General features: G+C 41.2%; 1 protein-coding gene across 1 annotated transcript in view; it reads right to left on the reverse strand.

The window, feature by feature from the left end:
* ARMC2 (armadillo repeat containing 2) overlaps positions 1-18,611 on the reverse strand; it is a 95,134-nt gene extending 76,523 nt beyond the window's left edge. Inside the window, exons 1-4 of the mRNA XM_047102467.1 lie at positions 18,351-18,611; positions 17,799-17,871; positions 8,374-8,545; positions 1,314-1,521 (exon numbers count right to left, since the gene is read on the reverse strand). Of these exons, the coding sequence (XP_046958423.1) occupies positions 1,314-1,521; positions 8,374-8,545; positions 17,799-17,871; positions 18,351-18,568 (671 nt within the window). The 5' untranslated portion in view covers positions 18,569-18,611. The remainder of the gene's footprint in view (positions 1-1,313; positions 1,522-8,373; positions 8,546-17,798; positions 17,872-18,350) is intronic.
* Between the last annotated feature and the right edge of the window lie 2,685 nt (positions 18,612-21,296).

The raw sequence follows: 21,296 nt of genomic DNA on the forward strand, positions 1-21,296 counted from the left end.
GGAGCAACACGAGCTCTCCCGCAGTCTTTCATGTGCAAGCTCTGAGGTCTGCAGCCTATTCTTACTCACCGACTGGAAAAGATTGGTTGCAATGGCCAGTTTGATGTTTTGTGCTCAGCTCCCAAAGTCCCAATTGGAAGTCATTCTCTTCCACTTAAGGAGACATTTCATTTTTCCTTTAATTTAAAAAATGTTCTGAACGCAAAGCAACATTACAAGGACCGCTGGGTTGCCTAATATAAATTCCACATGCGCGACACTCTTCAGGCTGTGTCAGCAGACAAGGTCAGTTTAGCTAAACTAACCAGCTGCCAAGCAGCCAGTTCCGGGAAAATTTTAAGCACGCTGCGTGTGTACAAGCCAAAGTCAGACCCAAAATCTAAAGTGAGGGCAACAAGCACTCGGTCTTAAAATGGCCCATGGAATTTAATCTTGTTAAGCAAATTTGAACCAGGCAATTGTCCATAATGACCCAATGGAAAGTCAAAGAAAAATATCTCTAACTGAATGACCCTGTCCAGTCCAGGACCTTCTGCCTATCTTGGCATCATTATTGGCTGGGACTGGAGAACAGAGGCTTCTCTCCCAACTCCACCCCTGACCCCCATTCCTAGTTATTCAAGGCTTCTTTAGGAAAACACCAGGGTGAGAATTCACATGGTCTATACAGTGAACATTTCTCCACAAATCTTTAATATGATAAGAAAATTGTTCCTCTAATTTTTTAGGGGAAGCCCTAGAGAGCCCTGCCTAGGAACGTGGTATGAAATAAGTGATTCCCAATAATTCATTTTATGAGGTATTAGTAGGGAGATACCATGGATAACAGAAATCTATAGGATTCTTCTGTTTTAACTGTTTACCCATTGACAAAATGAATGTTTAAATCCAAGTATCTACTGGAGAATAAAATAAGTGTCCACTCTTCAATGGAATTAACAACAGTGAACTAGTCCAAAGGGAGGGAACAAGAGATTCCAGGCCAGGCAAGAATCCCAAATAACGCACAAACAGAACAATCACTCATCACTCAAGGGCTGGCTGGAACAGTCTAAAGCAAAGACTATTGACAGTCCTATCAAAGCAGCACTTGGCAGGTATGAATAAATGTTTTCCCAAGAATTAAATAGGGAATGATGTAAAATCAACTCCATCTAGCCATGAAGAAAAAAAGTCTTTCCTATTCATGCATCATTAACTGAAAAATTTGTTTATGTAAAGGGAAAATGCAAATCAATCATCCCATAAGATAAGGAAACAAACTGGTATTGACACTTATCCAGACCAGAAAATCAAATCAAAAGAATACTGACCCTCCACTTCTGAGATGAGATGGCAAGGATGTTGTCCCTTTAAACATTTCTTGCTCCTGAATTTCACTGAAGCCTCCATCGTAAGTTAGCTGAAGTGGGTGACTCTTTAAGTGGCCCATGGCATTTGATTCTGTTAAATAAATCCCATTTATTTTCACCATAGGGTCCCCCTTCACAACGGTTTCTTTGGATTCCACTGTCTTCTTTGCTGTAACAATCAAGGAAATGTTTCGTCAAAGTATTTCTTACTTTAAGAATCACTATTTCAATGTTGTTTTTTTTTTTCAGTCTGAGAATTGGTACAATGTAAAAGTTATGTGTTACTTATAACGAAGTCTGGAATTGTACGGCCAAAGCCTACCTGGACATCTACAATACCTCACCACTATTTCAGGCTTGATGGCACCAATTCATCAGAAACGAGTGGGATCTTCTCTTGACTCTCTGAGTCTACCAGAGGACAAACACTCAAATTAGGTTTATGAATAACTCCATCCACATTTAAATACATCTGCATCCCAGAGTGATGACTCCTTTTCCTGAATTTGATCATGTTAATAATTTTTCATTCAAAAAATCTTGAGTGCCTCCATGATATCAGGCACTGGCCTACACATTCAAGATGTAGCAGTGACAAAACAAAGATCCCTGACTTCTTAGGGCTTATATCCTAATAGGTATGAAGAGATAATAAATAATATACCATGATAAATGAGGTATATTATAGAATAACTGCTACGGAAAAAAAAAAAGCATAAGTAGAAAAATGGAGAAAACTAAAGAGGATTGGGGATGGCGGCAGGTAGCAGTTTTGAACAGGGTAGGTATGGTAGGCAAACCCTTAATGGAGGCAAGGCATCTGGCTATCAGTTGATGAGGGACAATCTTCCTTGCAGAGGGATTAGCAGCTATGGAGGTCTTAAGGCAGGAGTGTGCCTGGCATGCTTAAGGCACAATAGGAGTGGAGTATGTGAGGGAGAAGAAGAAGAGAGGTGATCAGAGGGGCAGCAGCCAGATCGTGGAGGCCTTACACACCACTGCTAGGTGGTAGGAAGACAGCTTTGGCTTATAAGGCTTTCTAAAGAGGAGTAAGATAATAAGAGTTGCAAAAAGTCCGGTCTCTAAACTGAAACATCTATTGTGTCTATGACTGCAGATTCTTAAACTTGTGATACAACAGTGTTTATCAACAAATGGCCATTAGGCATAGTTCATCTGTGATGCTGCTACCATGCTTGAATCTCTGAGAGAATATTTTTTTCAAAAGGGCAGGGAGGGATGAGATTTTATAGAAAAACACTGTTTTGCAAACACCCAAAGTGTCTTTTTCTGCACTTGAATGAGCAAACCAATAAAAACCAACAAAACCACTTGGTCCACTCTGACCAAGCCCCCTGCTTTCAAAACAATGCATTTCAAAACTGAAAGAAACTTTAGAGATCAGCTAGCCCAAATTTCAATTTTCAGATGAGAAAACTGAAAACCCAAATGTTAAGTGGCCAGTCTCAGTTCACAGAGCAAGTCTGGGGAGAGCCGGGACCATACAGCAGGAGGAGCGTAGGCTTTGCCCTTCCATCAGACTTGGGGTCAAGTACTGGCTGACCTACGCAGGCAGGTCACTCAACCTTTCTCTCACCTTTCTCAGTAGTCCCCGCCTCTTAGGGATGTGGTGAGAATTAAACAATTTGGCCTAGTAAAGTGATTTACTCAAAACCCAGAAGTTATTTCATCATCATTAAGGGAACCCAAGAATCCCAACTTCTGGTCCAGGGCACGCTCAGTAGCACCACTCTGCCTTAAATATCTTTCCTACTGAATAACAAAGCACATGTTTTGTTTTAGGTCACAAAGCATCTTTAGCCTATTCCTGTATTTTAACATTTGTTTCTTTCCTTCATTTACTCCATGGATATTTACTAGGCACTCACTGCTACATGCCAGGTGCTGCTCCAGGTGCTGGCGATCTAACCAAGAAGTCGCAGCGGTCAGGGAGCTTCTCTTCTAGAGGGGAAACACACCCATACTCATAGGGGGAGTTGCTGCAGCCCCCTCTAACTTCACAATCTATTGGAGTGAGCTGTCACTTATTACTACAGCGAAGAGCTGCCCTGGGGCTCAGTCTTCCTCCTGATGGATGTCCACCATTAAACTGAGCATTCGTAACAATGCCCTGTGTGTCCCTGGCAAATATCTGTAGCACATTTTACTAATTTTGTAATGGATCATGGCTCAACTTCAAAAGTCTACAACAGGGGTGACTCAATCAGTTAAGTGGCCGACTTCAGCTCAGGTCATGACCTCATGGCTCGAAGGCTCATGAGTTTGAGCCCCACGTCTGGCTCTGTGCTGACAGCTCAGAGCCTGGAGCCTGCTTCAGATTCTGTGTCTCCCTCTCTCTCTGCCCCTCCCCTGCTCACACTCTGTCTCTCTCTCTCTCTCTCAAAAATAAATAAACATTAAAAAAAAGAAGTCTACAACAAATAGTATTACTATACAGGAACGGTTCCATTTCACAGATATTGCTTTGGCACCTACTATATATTAGACCCTGTTTTAGGTTCTCAGGCTCTTTTCCTACTGAAAGAAATAAAGAAAACCTCTCTTCCTACTGAAGCTGCTCAGTCTAGTAGGGGAGATAGAGAGGCGGACATGTAAAGAGAGAAATGCAGTACGGCATGGTCTGAGCCAGTAAGGGTGGTATAGAGAACAGGAGAGTCCTGAGGGGTGTGGAAGTTGGTCAGGGAAAGATTCATAGAGGAGGCAGAGCCTGAGAAGTATTCTTCAAGGATTAACAGGAGGCAAAAAGGAGTTCTGTGAAAAAGGAACAGAAGTCTGGAGTCAGAGTTAGCTTTATGTGCATACATGCTGTAACGTCAAGCAGGGCCCCACACAAAGAAGGGCCCTATGCTTGGCTGTTGCCATCTTGAAATTCCCAATAATTTAATAAAGAGCCCCACATTCTCATTTTGCACTGGGTCCAGCAATTATAGAGCAGCTCCTGCAAGAGGCTTGAATCAGCAGGACCAGGATGGGAAACTGCAAGGAGTTCCAAACCGCTGGTGCACAGGCTGTGGAGGGTAGGGAAAGGAGAGTCAAAAGAAGGGCCTGGAATGTTAGGCTAGATCACTACGGAGCTGTGCATGATGAGGAGCAGAGATTTTATCCCCTAGGCCAGGAGTCAGCAAACTAACCACCAAATCTAGTCTGCCTCCTGTTTTCGTACTGCCTACAAACTCAGAATGGTTTTTACATTTTTAAATGGTTGGGAAGAAATCAAAAAGAGAACACTATCTTGTGTCATGTGAAAATTACAGGAAATTCAAGTTTCAGTGGCCATAAATCAGTCTATGTGGCTTTCCCACTACAACAGCAGAGTTGAGTAGGTTGAGCAGAGACTATATGGCCCATGAGGTCTAAAATATTTACTCTCTGGCCCTTTACAGAAAAAGTCTGCCAACTTCTGTGCTAGGTCAGCATTTCCCAAACTGCATTTTTCAAAAGATAGATTCCACAGTCAAGTACATTTGTAAAATGCTGGGTTGAATTAAAATTAAATAGGCATCTTTACTGACCCTCAAATATGCCCATGTGCGCCAGGACTCTCCAAGAGGGAGAGGAAGCAGGCAGATTGATTTGAGTGCTGAACCACTTTTCCAAGGGAATGCTGGAACTCAGTTTGGCAAACACTCCTTTAAGGCACAGGGAGCCCTCCAAAGGGTTTTCAGCAAGAAGATGATGCAATTTGATTTTTATTTGCTTCCTGGCCCATATGGCACACACAGAAAATAATCATTTTCACGGTCCACTGGGATGAAGGGAGAAGGCGGCTGCTCACAGCCATGTGTGGTTGGCAGCTTGGTTTCTCCAGGCTCTTCTGGCTGCTCTAAGGGCTGAGGGTCATCAGTGAGCTGAGGGAGGATAAGAAAGGGGCCTAGAAGGCCAAGCACAAGGCAAGAGGTGAGAACAGAAGTGCAGCAGTAGTGGGAAAGGGAAATGCGGACCCAGAAGATGCTTAGGAAGCCCATTTAGGAAGCCTGTCGAGGGCTCTCTCTGTGAAGGCAAAGAGGGCAGGGATGGGGAGGCGGGGGACTGCCCCGAGGTCTCTGTCCAGCTTGAGTAACTGAGGCGGCCTTAGCATCACTGCCATGTCCAGCCGAAAAGCCTATTTCAACACAGAGCAATTAAACTGCTGGTCCTGTGAAGATCACTACACACCTCTCTTCCCCTTTCATTTTCTTAAATCAGGAATTCCAAGCCTGCCACCACACCCCCAGCCCTGCCCGCGGCAGAGTCGGCTACAGATGACTTCACATCAAAGGAAGGGGCACACCCTCTGTCTCCAAGCACAGCTGCCTTTACACCCCAGTCACCCACCGAAAGACACCTTTACTAAACAATAGAGTCTCTGACACAAAGCCCAGGGAGCTCCTGCACAAATGACAATAATTCCAAGGCTGCAGCATTAAAATATACATGTATAACATATATAATAATATATAACATATTTTTTTAATTGGGCAACGGTGCTTTTAAAATGACTCCGACTTTTTACTGCCATTGTTTCCTGAGTGCTGACACAGACCCCAGGGCTGATGAGCAGGGAGCACCTGCAGACAGGGTGGATAAAAGGACGGCAACAAAGACCTGTTTCTGATCGCTCGGAGGTGTGGGGACGGCCTCGGTGCTGGGAAATGACAGCCGCAGATGGCACCTCCCAAGCACAGGTGTGCTGTGGGTGCACAGTCAAGGGCCAGGTGGCCTCGAAGGGAAGGCACAGAGCCACAAGGGAAGCAAAGAAGATGGGGATGGTGGGTGAAGCACCGTCTCTCCGGTCACTCACCTGTAGACGTGAACAGCTCAGGAAGCAGCAAGGCTCCCCCGGTGAGCAACCAGGAGTTAAACGCCGCGGAGGTGGCATTCAGGCTTGATAGCAAAACATCTAGCAAACAACAGTACTGGCACACCAGCTCTACCACCCGTTTAGAAGGAGTGACGCTGTTCCTCTCTAGGTCTGACCTCAACCCCTGACCCCGGACTCCAGATCCCATTCCCTCTCCTGCTGGCAGGGGCTTTGCTCCTGCAATTACCAATCCTTCCGGATCTAACTGGTCTAACTGGGGCCCTGGTGGGGGAACGGTTGAAAAGTTCCTCAGGTGATCCTAAGGTGCAGCTATAGCTGAGAAACTGAAGTCAGATGAGGTCTCTCCCTCACTTAAACCCTGCCCTGGCTTTTCAGTGCAAGCAGCATAAAGTCTGGGCTGGTTTCCACAGCTCGGCCCTGCCGGGCTGTGGCCTCCGCTCCTTTCACGTTCCCACGGTTAACCACCTTCCCGCCACACTGGCCTTCCCAGCCTCCACCATCCGAGCCTCCCCCCGTCTCGGGCCTCGCTGTCCCTCAGTACGGGCACCTCATCCACAGGTTTCTATATACCTGCCTTTTTCTCCCTAGTCACGTTTCGACCCAGGGGTCACCTCCTCAAGCACATTCCAGTGCCACCTGAGCTACTCCCGCCATGACATTCTCCATCCTGTCATCTTGTGTATCTTCTTCATAGCCCTCGTCGGACCCAAATTATCTTATTTCTTTGTTTTCCCGTTTACTGTCTATCCCCCCTCACAAGCTCTTTGAAGGCAGGACCCTGTGAACCTAGAATGGTATCTGGCACTTAGAAGGGGTTCAATAAATATCTGATTGACTGACTGTTAGAAGGAAACAAATTGGGACATCGAGGTAAAGCAAGTTGCCTAATTATATATCCCGTGACAGCATCTGTTACCGTGTGACATGAGTGCCCTGGATTGCCTATTTCCCTTTCTTCATGACTTCTTCATGAGTCTCTTTGGCCATGTCAGGGATTACAGGGATCAGAGGGACCAGAACATGAGTAAAGTGGGCTGGGGAGACATAGGGAACTGCAGCCCATACCCCAGGCTAATGGGAGTGGATGGGTGCCACATGGAACAAAGGCCCAGGACTGCCAGATCTTCTAATTTTTTCATAAGAAGTCATAAATCTGGATGCTTCCATGAGATCTTCTACCTTTAAGTGTTGGTGACTCATTAAAAGAAAACCCTTGAATATCAAACAAGGAGGATCCTCAGGCAGTGACTTGTAACTTTTGGGATCCATCTTCAGATAATCTCCTCTCTGTCACTGTATACCTACCCCTATTCATCTTATTGATTGAAGGAGGGCCCGTTCTGTCAGCCCCTAGTAAAGTGGTTTTCCAACTTTTTGGACTACATGCAGTAATAATAAGTTCATAATATAAATTAATATAAGTGTAATATATAATAAATTAATAATATATAATAAATTAATAATATGACCCTGAACACACATGTACGTGACCACAGTAAGGTCTCCTTGAAGCAATACTTGCCCTACGATCTGTGATGTGCCCTGATGTCTTCCATTCTATTCTATTTCATTTTTTTTTTCCTCTCAATACTGGTGTGATGCTCTAGACTGACTGTCATCCCACTAAAGAGACATTTCCTGCAGAATCTGAAAAACTCTTAGTGTACTCTGGACAGGGGTTGATTCCAATGTTTGGGGCACACATTAGAGCTTGAGGTTTGTAGCACCTCTGCCTCCAGGTGTAGATACCTGCCAGCAATTCTGTGGGAAAGAACTGGAAAAGCCTCCAACTTTAGCTTACTTTGTTACATGGGATTGGAAAGGTATCTTCAAAGACCTAAGCTTAGGGCACATTGTATAAATCTTTAAATGTGCCTAATGAAACGAACAACTGTTTGAACTAATTTAAAAAATCACTTATTTCTAATATAGGTGAACTCCTTCATTAGAAACACTTAACCCTAATATTCTTTTCCTACCAGTAACTTTTTTAAAAAAACTGTGATATTGAGGTACTCTTCATGAATGCCCAGAAAAATATACGAGCAATGTTTCTTCACCAGCTTTTGCATAATATTAACTAAGCGTTACTGTAAAAATCCTGTGGGGTTTGAAAAAAAGTCCTGTAAAAATAACTTGTATGTGCAAATTCAAATCACCTGCCCACCCCCCGGTTTAAAGGATGTTACCCAGCCTTACGCTCAGCGGGAGGAAGCGTCCTGTCAGGCAGAAGAGCCCCCTGGGAGGCCGCCCTGAATAAGCGCGCCCGGGCACTGCTTATTCTTCTCATCTTTGCAGCGTCCACTGGGGGTTTGGGAAAGGAAAGGCACAGGTCCTCCTCCGGGGCGGGAGATGCCGGAGCTTTCGGTCTCTGGAAAGAGATTTTTCAAATGATTGGCATGAGTTTCCGCGTCTCAAATAAGATCCCCACCCTGGCACTGGCACTGACACCTCCAGGGGGGCTTCCAGCTTCGCTTCACCCCGGCCACTCGATTCTACACCTCACGGGCCATTTTATCTCACGTATGTGTATGTGTAGCAACTTCCCATTGCTTTTGTCAAATATATTGCATTAAATCCTCTATCGGGCTTAACATATTCGAAAAAACAATTTATGCACGCTAGGAAACAGGTATCTGTATAAGAGACTGTAATATTGACACAGTATACTCAAAATGCTTTGTAAATTTTTGTGTTCCTGCCAGCTCAGAAAACAGTTACTTGGCACCCATACATGTCAAGAATTATGGGGAATATAAATACTGCCTTAACATATTTTGGACTCCAGAAAAGTATTTTTTTAACAGTATAAATATCCTTGAATAATTTAGATTATAAAGTCATAAAACCTAAGAGCAAGAAGTTGTCTTGGACTTATGATATAAAAATGTTTTATTTTCTACCTCTCAGAATTCTATGCTGATACCCCTTGAAAAGGAATATTATGGGCAACATTCCAATTCCTTAAAGACTTTTAAAAGTACCAGCACAACGGGGCGCCTGGGTGGCTCAGTCAGTTGAGCGGCTGACGTCGGCTCAGGTCATGATGAGTTCAAGTCCCACACTGGGCTTGCTGCTGTCAACATGGAGCCTGCTTTGCATCTTCTGTCCCCTTCTCTCTCTGCCCCTCCCTTGCTCGTTCTCTCCCTCCCTCCCTCGCTCTCAAAAATAAATCAAACATTTAAAAATAAATAAATAGAAATACCAGCACCAAGCACTGTGCCACCCAGAGCACCCTGCGGTCCCACTTTCAGGGGGTGGTGCCCTCCAGCCCAGCGCCCAGCCCAGCGCCAGAACCTCACGTGGGCCTCAACTCCCACTTCTGGTGTGGCTTGGTGATCCACCCTGCCTCTCTCCAACCTTAACAAGATCATCTGCTTATGAACGAGCAATTTTATGGCAGCAGGTGCTTTTAGCTCTCTAACCAAAAACAACTGAGTTAGAGTTCCTGAAGTTACTTACGTAATATGTGAAATGAGTGATTCTCAATCTGGTAGGTTAATCAACAAATTTCTTTAAAATCCAGTGTGAAATTTAAGTCAGATAATTTGGAAAAATGAGTGAGGTTATCTATCATATATGGCACATAATTCCCAACACTCATTTTCTCGTATACATTAATAGAACCTTGACATCTATATTAGACTCCTCCTTCCAATAAGTTGCTTCTTTCAACACTGATGATATTTTTCAAAATATTTTTTTGTATCATTTCATTCATTTGCAATTAGAATCAACCCATAAGCCAGATAGAAAAATATTAGCTTCATGACTTTAGAGAAGTGTGTCTTCTCTAAAGGTAAATAAAGCGGCTTTAAATAAAGAAGGTAAATAAACCTTCTCTAAAGGTAAATAAAATAATCAGCCTAATATAGGGGAAGAGTAAATGACTCTGAGATCAAACCCAAACTGGAGTGCAGTCGATTTACTAGTAGTGGAGTGAACTTGGGCAGGCCATTCCTTTCTCTGAACTTGCCCAGCTACCAAATGGAGATAGGAGGCCTCTTCTTTCAGGGACGCTGACATACATACAATTCCCTCTATGGAAACTCAAGAAATGAAGCTCCCTTCCCTATGTAAGATGCTCACCCTTTATTAACCAGATTTGGTTCCAAGTTACTTTTAAGTCTCAAAAGTCAAGGCCCTAGCCTCTGACACAACTTTGCTGGAAAAAAAGATTTTGAATTCAGAGGGGTCTCTTCTGAAGGGGCAACACTCATTTATCTGTATAAATTATGCTATATTTACGTAATAGTCCCTTTACTGTTTAGTCTAATTGTTACAAAATATTCATAAGAATGCCACTTAGGTAATGAAACTAATAGTAACAAAAAAAAGCAAAAAATATAATACAGGAAAATAAGAGCTTTATGAAAGGTGAAGTATATAAGGATAATGTCAATATTGAATGTAGATAGGAGGTTTTCTTATCTCAGAATGCCAGTGCTCTGCAGGTACCCTGAATCTGAAACAAAGATTGAGAATGTGTTGGGTACTAAGTAAAAGATCTTATAAAAAGGGAAAATATGCAAAGCTAATTTTTATCCAAAGGAAAATAACTCAATTATCTCTGGATGGCAAGATAAATCCCTTTAACTGCCCCTTGATAAAAGATACCATTTTCCTAGTGCAAAATTAGTCATTGTATAGTGAAAAATGAGTCCCATTTGACTATTGTCCTTAACTAAAATCATGTATCCCATTTAAACATATACCTCACTGGACTACTTAAAGTATAAGTAATACATGTAAGTGTTTTTAGTTCTTCAAGGGAAAACCACTGAACAAGACATCAATTTCTATCCTGCCAGGTTCTACAAAATGTTCTTCCACTTTGTAGAGCAAACTGGCTTTTATGAAGCAAAACAGTAAAAGAACTTTTTTTCTTATAAGATTCACTTTATTTTAGAATTTCAGAGAACAATGTAAGTTGAAATTTTCACTTGAGAACCTCACCTCAGTCACTTTGTGTGTCATGACACTAACCAGTGACTTGAATATAATCAAGGACACTGAGAAAGTAAGATTTTAAGCTCTGTTCTGGCTGTTCAAACTTCTAGAGTTTGTTGAAGAAAGAAAGAATTTTCATAGAATAACCCAATCGAAAAAGACAAAATTCCTAGAACATTTAAGGAATCTGCCTGGCCTTGACTTTTCTCCCAGTATCGTGGGCCTTGACCAATTTTTGGCATGGCTCCTCTGGACCACCAGATGGAAAGGCAGGGTCTCCCCTATTCTACAGGAAGGGGAGTCTGCCATATCCCACCTCAGGAAGTTGCTATGATTTAATTTGCAGAGCAACAAAACACACACACACACACACACACACACACACACACACACACACAAGACCTCTAGGAAGTTAGAAAGCAAATATTAAAAATTCCTGGAAATGAAGAAGGGTGTTTTTGCCCTCTCTGCTTCAGCAGGAACATCCATCTTTTTCCCCTTGGACACCAACACTTCTAGTTCTCGAGCCGTCACATTCGAATGGGGACTCACACCACTGGCTACCTGCTACCCTCTCCCCCCAGCCCACCCCTCCCAGTTTTTCAGGCCTTTAGGCTTTGACTGGAATTAGGCCACTGGCTTTCCTGGGCCTCCAGCTTGCAGACGGCAGACCGAGGGAGACTTCTCAGGCTCCTTAATCATGTGAACCAATCCCTCAAAATAAATCTCTTTCTATACATCTATCTGTGTGTGTGTGTCTGTCTGTCTATCTATCTATCTATCTATCTATCTACTGGTCTTTTTCTCTGGAAAACTCTGAGTCTTGATACAATTGTAGATAAATTATACCTCGGTAAAGCTGTTAAAACAATTCCTTCAAGCCTATAACTCTTGGATGTGGTAACTGTATGTGCACCTCTATTACTATGATTTTCTCCACAGGTACGCTGGGCTCCTCTGTCACTCTCAGCATGTGATTCACTGTTGTAATGTTCCCATTCAGAAATGGTGACAGAAAGAACATTGCTTTGACATTCTCATTCTCATTCTTTTTCTTACCCTGGATCTCCCCTATCCCCAAGGTATATATGGGATTCCAAGTCCATTCTTTTATTTGTTGTTTAATTTTTTTTTTAACGTTTATTTTTGAGACAGAGAGAGACAGAGCATGAACGGGGGAGGGTCAGAGAGAGAGGGAGACACAGAATCTGAAACAGGCTCCAGGCTCTGAGCCATCAGCACAGAGCCCGATGCGGGGCTGGAACTCACGGACCGTGAGATCATGACCTGAGCCGAAGTCGGACGCCCAACGGACTGAGCCACCCAGGCGCCCCCCAAGTCCTTTCTTTTAAAAATAAACCACATTGTTTTCCTTGTCAAATAATTGGAGCATGGTTTCTATAAAATATTTTAAAAATAGCTCAAGTTAATCTATGCTGTGATTAATCAAGACAATATTCACCCTAGGGAGGCAGTTTCTGGGATGCTGGTAATGATCTATTTTTCCTTTCTGAATGCTGGTTACAGAGTATGTTGAGTCTGTGTAAATTTATCAAGCTGCACTCATGATCTGTGTCTTTTTAGTGTGGCAATAAAAAGTTTAATAAAAAAACACTTGGGGTTTAAACAACTAGACTTTGTAAGTTTAGGAAACACAAGAGAATTCAGTTTTGACAATAATAATGATGAAAGACAAAACTTCCTATTTATGCACAGGCCCACATCTCTTTTCCTACTTTATACAATCCAAAGTAAGAGAGCAGCTGTTCCTGTGTAAATATAAATCTGAACACCAGCTATAACCAGGGGAGCAGAATGAAAGCAGCCATAACAACCACCACCCAGCAGCCCCACATGTCGAGTTGTCGTGGGAACGTGGGGCGCTGCTACGAAAGAAAACAGGGGTACCAGGGCATACTGATATAGCAAGTAGGTATACATGTTTACTTCCTGTCTTATAGGATTACAAGTGCTAAGGGGCAGTCAAGGCCTGGGTGGTCAGGAGCCAGAGTGCCCCTGAGTAGAGACAGTCCACCACCTGCAGGAGGATGGGCAGTGGGAGGAGCACAGGCCAGATCGGGGTGCGGGGGGGGGGGGGGTAGAAACAGGAAGAAGGGAACATTTACGCTCAAGGAAGTAGAGCTGATTTGTTAAATGTAGGAGCTGGAATGGGTTGCTTTCTTGGTCCCTCTTCCTCGATTGACTGATAGTCAAGGCATCATTAAAAGCCAAACTAGCCTAAGAAAGGAACCTAGAGCCAGAAAGTACTGAGGTTCTGTTGGTTAGGTATTCACAGATTCTTTCCACAAGTGAGCCCCTTATCTGTGAGCTACCCCAGCCCCAGCCTCCAGCTGCCTCCTTTTTCCCCACTCCTTCCTCCTCCATTCCTACTTCCCCACTTTGCCAGGATAGTAGTCCCCAGAGTAGAGGTTCTCTCAGGGGTGAGATGGAAAAGAGGAAAGAAGGTGGAGGGGCAATAGCATAAGTTCACTTTTAGGATTTTTTTGACTGGGGGCTCCAAACTCTAATTATGTTTAAAATGAAATATACTTAAGACCCTTACATAGTCCGCTATAACAAAAAGATTTCAAACTAAAAGAGCTATTTTACTTGACATGGGGATTTCTGAGTCCACTTTTACTTTGTACATAGCACCTAGCCATTCTGCAGTAAAGAAATATAGTGACCCTAAAATATAATGAAATTATAATGACCCTAAACAGAGGCAAATGTCCATATTATCTTTGTCTAACATCTAATCCTGCAGTCCAAAGACTGTACCAGTGTAACAAGGACCAGGTTAACTCTACAACTAGAAATTTTTTGAAAACAATAGGCCTATTGAGTGAATCACCCAAAACTACAGAATGTTAAAAACAATTCATAGGAGTCCAATGACAGAATCATAAAATAGAGAGCCACTTTACGATAAGGTGGACCCACTGGGCTGCCAAACAGGAGTTCCCTCTTGTTGTAGCTGGCCCAGAACCCAAGTGGTCTCCAAGACTGTAAGTGTAAGAAACTACATATAAATAAATGGCTGGCAAAAGTATTTATTTCATATCGGTTCATGCTTACTATTTTGGAACCCTATTTTTGCCATCTGCAATATAAGAACATGCATAAGAATATAAGATACATTTTGAGACAGTTGGGGTCATTTGGACATGGACTGTGCATTAAATGATACTACCAAGTAATGTTAATTTTCTGAGCTGTGATGATAATGTGGTGGTGATGTAGGAGACTGTCCTTTTTCACATGACATGCAAATTAAACTTTTATGGATGAAGTCTTAAAAGATCTGCAACTTGCTTTCAAATAGTTCAGCAAAAAAAACCACAAATAGTTCATCAAAAACAAACACACACACAAATATGCATACATGCATAGTAATAAAAATCGAGAAGCAGGGGCGCCTGGGTGGTTCAGCTGGTTGAGCCTCCAACTCCTGATTTCGGCCCAGGTCATGATCTCAAGGTTCATGAGTTTGAGCCCCGCATTGATCTCCACGCTGATAGCACAGAGCCTGCTTGGGATTCTCTCTCTCCCTCTCTCTGCCTCTCCCCTATTCATTCTCTCTCAAAAATAAATAAAACTTTAGAAAAAATTGAAAAGTAGCTTGACTAACACCCCAATTCCATGAAAGTCTAAAGGACTGGTATCACCAGGTACTTATGCAGCAGGGCTATAAGGGGAGGTGACTGAAATAAGGAGGACTGGGTAAAAATCTGTGTAACTCCTTCCCTCCCAGTTCCATGAAGTCAGGCCACATGGATGGGAGATTTGTTCTGTAGAGAAGGTAAAACAGAGGATCTCTTCATCAGGCTAATCATACAGAGTTGAGTGTCACAGCGGGCATTGGTGGTATAGTGCTAAGCATAGCTGCCTTCCAGAGTTGAGTGTCAGGGTACTTATTATAAACATAGATATTAATTGAATATTTACCTACTGAATGGTAGACATTCCTACCTTCATCCTCCAGCTGGTTCTTGTAAGTTAGCAACCAGCTTTTATCCTGTAGGCAAGAGCTTGGAAGATATTCTGAGATACTTCCAATAAACTAGCCACAAGAAAATTCCTAAAGTTACCACCATTGGGGCTTTCACAAACAACACAGCCCAGCTAAACTTCCCTGATATGAGTAGGTATCACCTACCGGTTGATCAACCCATTCCACATGCTTCTACTTCCAAATAAGAGCAGCCAAACAAGCAGCATGAGCTATCAGGGGAGAGCCTCTGATATGAAAAACAGAGAGCAAAATAAACATAAAAATGCAACAGAGACACAGAGGGAAAACCATGTAAAGACACAGGGAGAAGATGGCCATCTACAAGCCAAGGAGAAAGGCCTCAGTAGAAATCAGCCCTACTGCCACCTTGATCTTGGACTTCTAATCTTCAGAACTGTGAGAAAATAAATTTCTCTTGTTTAAGATGCATGCACACACACAAACAGCAAAAATTTTAAAGGGAGAAGGAAACAATTCAAAAACCAAAATTATCACTAATATACTCAGACAAGATGATACAACCATAAAACACAAGAATACTATATACATGTATATATATATGCATACGTATATGTATGTGTGTGTGTGTGTGTATATACATATGTATACATGTATACATATGAAAAGATAACCAGGGCACTTGGGTGGCTCAGTCAGGTAAACTTCCAACTTCAGCTCAGGTCATGATCTCGTGGTTTGTGAGTTCGAGCCCCACATTAGGCTCTGTGCTGACAGCTCAGAGCCTGGACCCCGCGTCGGTTTCTGAGTCTCCCTCTCTCTCTGCCCCTCCCCCACTCATGCTCTGGCTCTCTCTCTCTCAAAAATGAATAAACATTAAAAAATTTTTTTTAAAAAAAGAAAAAACCTAAGAGTGGGGAAAAGCTTCTGGAAAATTAAAAATAAATATTTTTAAAATATGATAGCAGAAATGAAAATAACTCAACAAAAGGATTAGAAGATATAGTCTCTTCGAAAAAGAGAAGGGAAATAAAAATTTAAAAAAAGAAAAGAAAATTAAAGTACAAGTCCAGGGAATCCTATATTGGAATAATAAATTCCAGAAAGAGCAAACAGAACAAAAAAGAGGGGAAGAGACACCAAAATAATTTAAGGACTTTTCCCAGAGTTGAAGGGCATGAGATTCCATTGAGAATACCCATCATGACAGACAGACTAATACAAAGGTCCATTGTCATGGAATTTCAGAACACTGGAAACAAAGAGAAAAATCTTACAAACTTCTAGAGAGCAAAAACAGCCATCAAGGTCTCAAATAATGTACTTCCCATACACTCTTTCTCTAGAAGCTACTGGAGCAACTATTCCAAAAGCAAATCAAGACAGAGAAAAATCTGGGATACAGGAAACAAGAAAGCTATCACAAGAAGGAGAGCTACATGTGTGCCAGGTGCCCAGGGTAAATGGTCTGAGAGAAAGTGGGGAAAGTTCTCCAAAGAGATTAATCAATAAAATACCTCATGTACCTGAATATATGAAGGAGATTTAGATCTTGGAGAAGAGTTTAGGGTTGAAATGGTAATAATACAAAATATGGGGCGCCTAGGTGGCGCAGTCAGTTAAGTGCTGACTTCAGCCAGGTCACGATCTCGCGGTCCGTGAGTTCGAGCCCTGCGTCAGGCTCTGGGCTGATGGCTCAGAGCCTGGAGCCTGTTTCTGATTCTGTGTCTCCCTCTCTCTCTGCCCCTCCCCCGTTCATGCTCTGTCTCTCTCTGTCCCAAAAATAAATAAACGTTGAAATGGTAATAATACAAAATAAATAATAATAAATAATAAATTATTAAATAAATTATTAAAATAATAATTATAATAAATTTAATAATTTATTATAAATTATTAAAATAATAATAAATGATAAATGATAAAAAAGCAAGGCAATTATTAATACCAGGGAAAACAAAAAGTGGTACAGGGAAGGAGAAGTAATCATCAATAGTTCAAGGCTCAGTTATAAACAGGGTTTATATAATCATAGAGAAAAGAGATTAACCAAAATTATGATGTATCTATATTGAGAGTAGCAGTGGGGACAGAAAAGATGAATGTGTTGTAATGATGTGTGGGAGGACAGACAAGAGTTAAATCTTCATCTTCCTTAGTGAGAAGTCATTAGATAATTCCTCAATCTCATAAGCCAGAGAGGAGCAAGACACTGTTATTTAAAATTTTGGATGTATATACCAAAAGAATGTGCTAAAAGAGTTTAAAGTGAGAACCAATGGGAAGGATAAAATGAAGAATAAGAGGACAGGAGACCACTGGAATGTTTTGGGTAACAAATCTTTGAAACTTTATGTACACATATATATAATTTATTTGTATACATAACTATTAAAAATAATATACATGCAAAACTTTAAAAAACCCAAAAAATTGTGAAAAACAAAAAAATGTTGCAAACATTCTGTTTGCCAGGTCACTGTATATTTCTAAATTCTTCTTTATTATGAAATTATAGATAAATAACAGAAGTGTTTCATTAGACATGAAATATATTTGAAAAAATATAAAATAAATTACTTTCATATTAAATTATTAGTATACTTAGGTCTATGTGATCCTTTTCTTAGCATATATAGGTACTGATTCCAAGTATTTTGGGCCAATTCCATTTCACAGCACTTAAATATAAAGTACTCACAAGCTCTAGTGGACTGAGACGAGCACTGGAGATAGGCCTGGAATCAGATGACTCAAAACTGGATGCATGGAGGCTAGCAGAGGAGATGGAACAGAAATATTAGTTTGTGAAGAATCATTTATTTCTAGTATATGTTAGTTAACTTTAGCCCAAAACAAGTAAAAGCATTTAATGCATAAGCCTTGAGGAAGAAGCAATTTAAAAAAAATCACAGTACTTAGAACATTTTATTAGTAAGTCTTTTCATTACTTTCAGGGGGATTAAAAGTTACCGAATAATGAAGAGAAGAAATGTATACAGTGATTTTTTAAAAAAGCTTTGTTCATATTGCTTTACAGATTTGCTGTGACAACCACTATTTACCATTTTAAACCAAAGCAACTTCTGGGACCCGAGGTCTGGACTTAATCTTTAGGAATCTTGAATAGATACAAGAGGTGCAATTAGCAGACATCCAACTTTAGAAAGCAACTATCCATAACTAGAATTAAGGGAAAATGTCATCTGGTAGCTTACATATCCAAGTGTACAGGCAAGAGAAATGTCATTACCTAAAGGAGGAAGGAGGTCTATTTTCTGGTGTTCTTGAAGATGCAGACCCAAATAGCTTTCTTTGGTCTTCCCGTGGTGTAAATGGTCGTTGGGTCCTAACTGTTCTTAATGCATTTCGTGCTTCACTTATGATCTCTGCGCTGGTCTTCTGCTTGGACATAGAAGGTCGAAAAAATGGATCCAGCTTTTCTAACTTTTTATCATTTGGAGATAGCATCTTTCCTTTTAAAATAAAATGTCCTTCAGGTAGACACCACACTCTGCAAACATATGGTACAAAATATTAACTGTTTTCATCCAGGACTTTAGAAAGGAGTGCTTACAAGAACAGACACTCAGATCAATGGAATAGAATACAGAACCCAGAAATGGACCCACAAACGTATGGGAACTAATCTTTGACAAAGCAGGAAAGAATATCCAATGGAATAAAGACAGTCTCTTCAGCAAGTGGTGCTGGGAAAACTGGACAGCAACATGCAGAAGAATGAACCTGGACCACTTTCTTACACCATACACAAAAATAAACTCAAAATGGATGAAAGACCTCAATGTAAGACAGGAAGCCATCAAAATCCTAGAGGAGAAAGCAGGCAAAAACCTCTTTGATCTTGCCCGCAGCAATTTCTTACCCAACACATCTCCAGAGGCAAGGGAAACAAAAGCAAAAATGAACTATTGGAACCTCATCAAAATAAAAAGCTTCTGCACAGCGAAGGAAACAATCAGCAAAACTAAAAGGCAACTGACAGAATGGGAGAAGATATTTGCAAATGACATATCAGATAAAGGGTTAGTATCCAAAATCTACAAAGAACTTATCAAACTCAACACCCAAAAAACAAATAATCCAGTGAAGAAATGGGCAAAAGACATGAATAGACACTTCTCCAAAGAAGACATTCAGATGGCCAACCAACACCTGAAAAAATGCTCAACATCACTCATCATCAGGGAAATACAAATCAAAATCACAATGAGATACCACCTGACACCTGTCAGAATGGCTAACATGAACAACTCAGGCAACAACAGATGTTGGCAAGGATGCGGAGAAAGAGGATCTCTTTTGCATTGTTGGTGGGAATGCAAGCTGCTGCAGCCACTCTGGAAAACAGTATGGAGGTTCCTCAGAAAACTAAAAATAGAACTACCCTACAACTCAGCAACTGCACTACTAGGCATTTATCCAAGGGATACAGGTGTGCTGTTTTGAAGGGACACATGCACCCCCATGTTTATAGCAGCACTATTAACAATAGCCAAAGTATGGAAAAAGCCCAAATGTCCATCGATGGATGAATGGATAAAGAAGTGGTATATATATACAATGGAGTATTACTCGGCAATCAAAAAGAATGAAACCTTGCCATTTGCAACTACGTGGATGGAACTAGAGGGTATTATGCTAAGTGAAATTAGTCAGTCAGAGAAAGACAAAAATCCTATGACTTCACTCATATGAGGACTTTAAGAGACAAAACAGATGAACATAAGGGAAGGGAAACAAAAATAATATAAAAACAGGGAGGGGGACAAAACAAGAGACTCAAAAATATGGAGAACAAACTGAGGGTTGCTGGAGGGGATGTGGGAGGGGGCATGGGCTAAATGGGTAAGGGGCACTAAGGAATCTACTCCTGAAATCATTGTTTCACTATATACTAACTAATTTGGATGTAAATTTTAAAAAATAAAGTTAAAATATAAGAAAAAAAGAAAGAAAGGAGTACTTAAACTCATCCACACATGCTTAAGCCATTCCTCTATAACTAAACTAGAAAAAGTCACAAACATTTTTTAATTAAAAATCTACCAGACAGTTACAGTTACAAGATCAGGGTGGAAAAAAAGCTTTCAAAAATATAGGTTGATGTGCACAGTTATGCCTGTGGGAATATACTTACTCGAGGGAAATGATGTTCAAGGAAGAGAGTCAAGATGAAAGCTAAACCTGGAGAGAAAGACGATAAATCGTGAAAGAAGACAGACTAGGAAGAGAAAATCATCTCATATTCTCTAATATGTTAAAAAACAACAACAACAACAACAACACTGGGGGGATCTGTTAAAATTTTAACTAAAGTTTCCTTTCCCCCCCACTGTCCTCCACACAAACTGCTAGTATAAGGTTAGATTTAGGCAGATGAGTCCTATTTCCAAGCTATATTTGCTTTTCTAAAAGTAGTTTGTAAACTCAGGTTAAGTTTCTGCCCCACCTTTGCCCATGATGTATTTGAATGAATTGATTCAAGTCCCCTTCAATTTGAGATAGTGTCTTAGATGAATAAATGCTAAATATCAATATCAAATATCCTTTTCCAGGCTCACTCTCTCAGTTAAGGAGTTAAAGTCATGTCCAAGGGCAATGAGAATGCAGATCCTTCTTTTTTTTTTTTTTTTTAAGTAGGCTCCATGCCCAGCATGGAGCCCAACACAGGGCTTGAACCCAAGACCCTGAGATCAAGACCTGAGCTGAGATTAAGATTTGGATGCTTGGGGTGTCTGGGTGCCTCAGTTGGTTAAGCATCTGACTCCAGCTCAGGTCATGATCTCACAGCTCGTGGGTTTGAGCCCTGTGTCAGGCTCTGTGCTAACAGCTGGGGACTGGAGCCTGCTTCAGATTCTGTGAGTTGGATGCTTAACTGATTGAGCCACCCAGATACCCTGAGAATGCAGATCCTTCTTAAATGCTGATGTGTCCCCATGGAGGTCTGGTTAACATGGCAAGACACCTCTACAGCTCTAAACTTTAAAAAGGGATTTTAAAAACATAACTCTAATTAGTATATGGTAATAGGTGTTCATTAAAACAAACAGTAACTACTCAGATGTCCTGAAAATGTTATATCTCTAAAGAGAAAGAGGACTGGAAATTATTCCTATATTTCAGTGCCCAATTTTAGAATAACTTCTGCAAAAAAGAAAAAATTTTTTGTGACATA

Source organism: Lynx rufus, unplaced genomic scaffold (genome assembly GCF_022079265.1).
Source record: "Lynx rufus isolate CCGP_SWC_20201006 ecotype Redwood Valley unplaced genomic scaffold, mLynRuf1.p SCAF_6, whole genome shotgun sequence".
In the NCBI taxonomy this organism is placed as follows: Eukaryota; Metazoa; Chordata; class Mammalia; order Carnivora; family Felidae; genus Lynx; species Lynx rufus.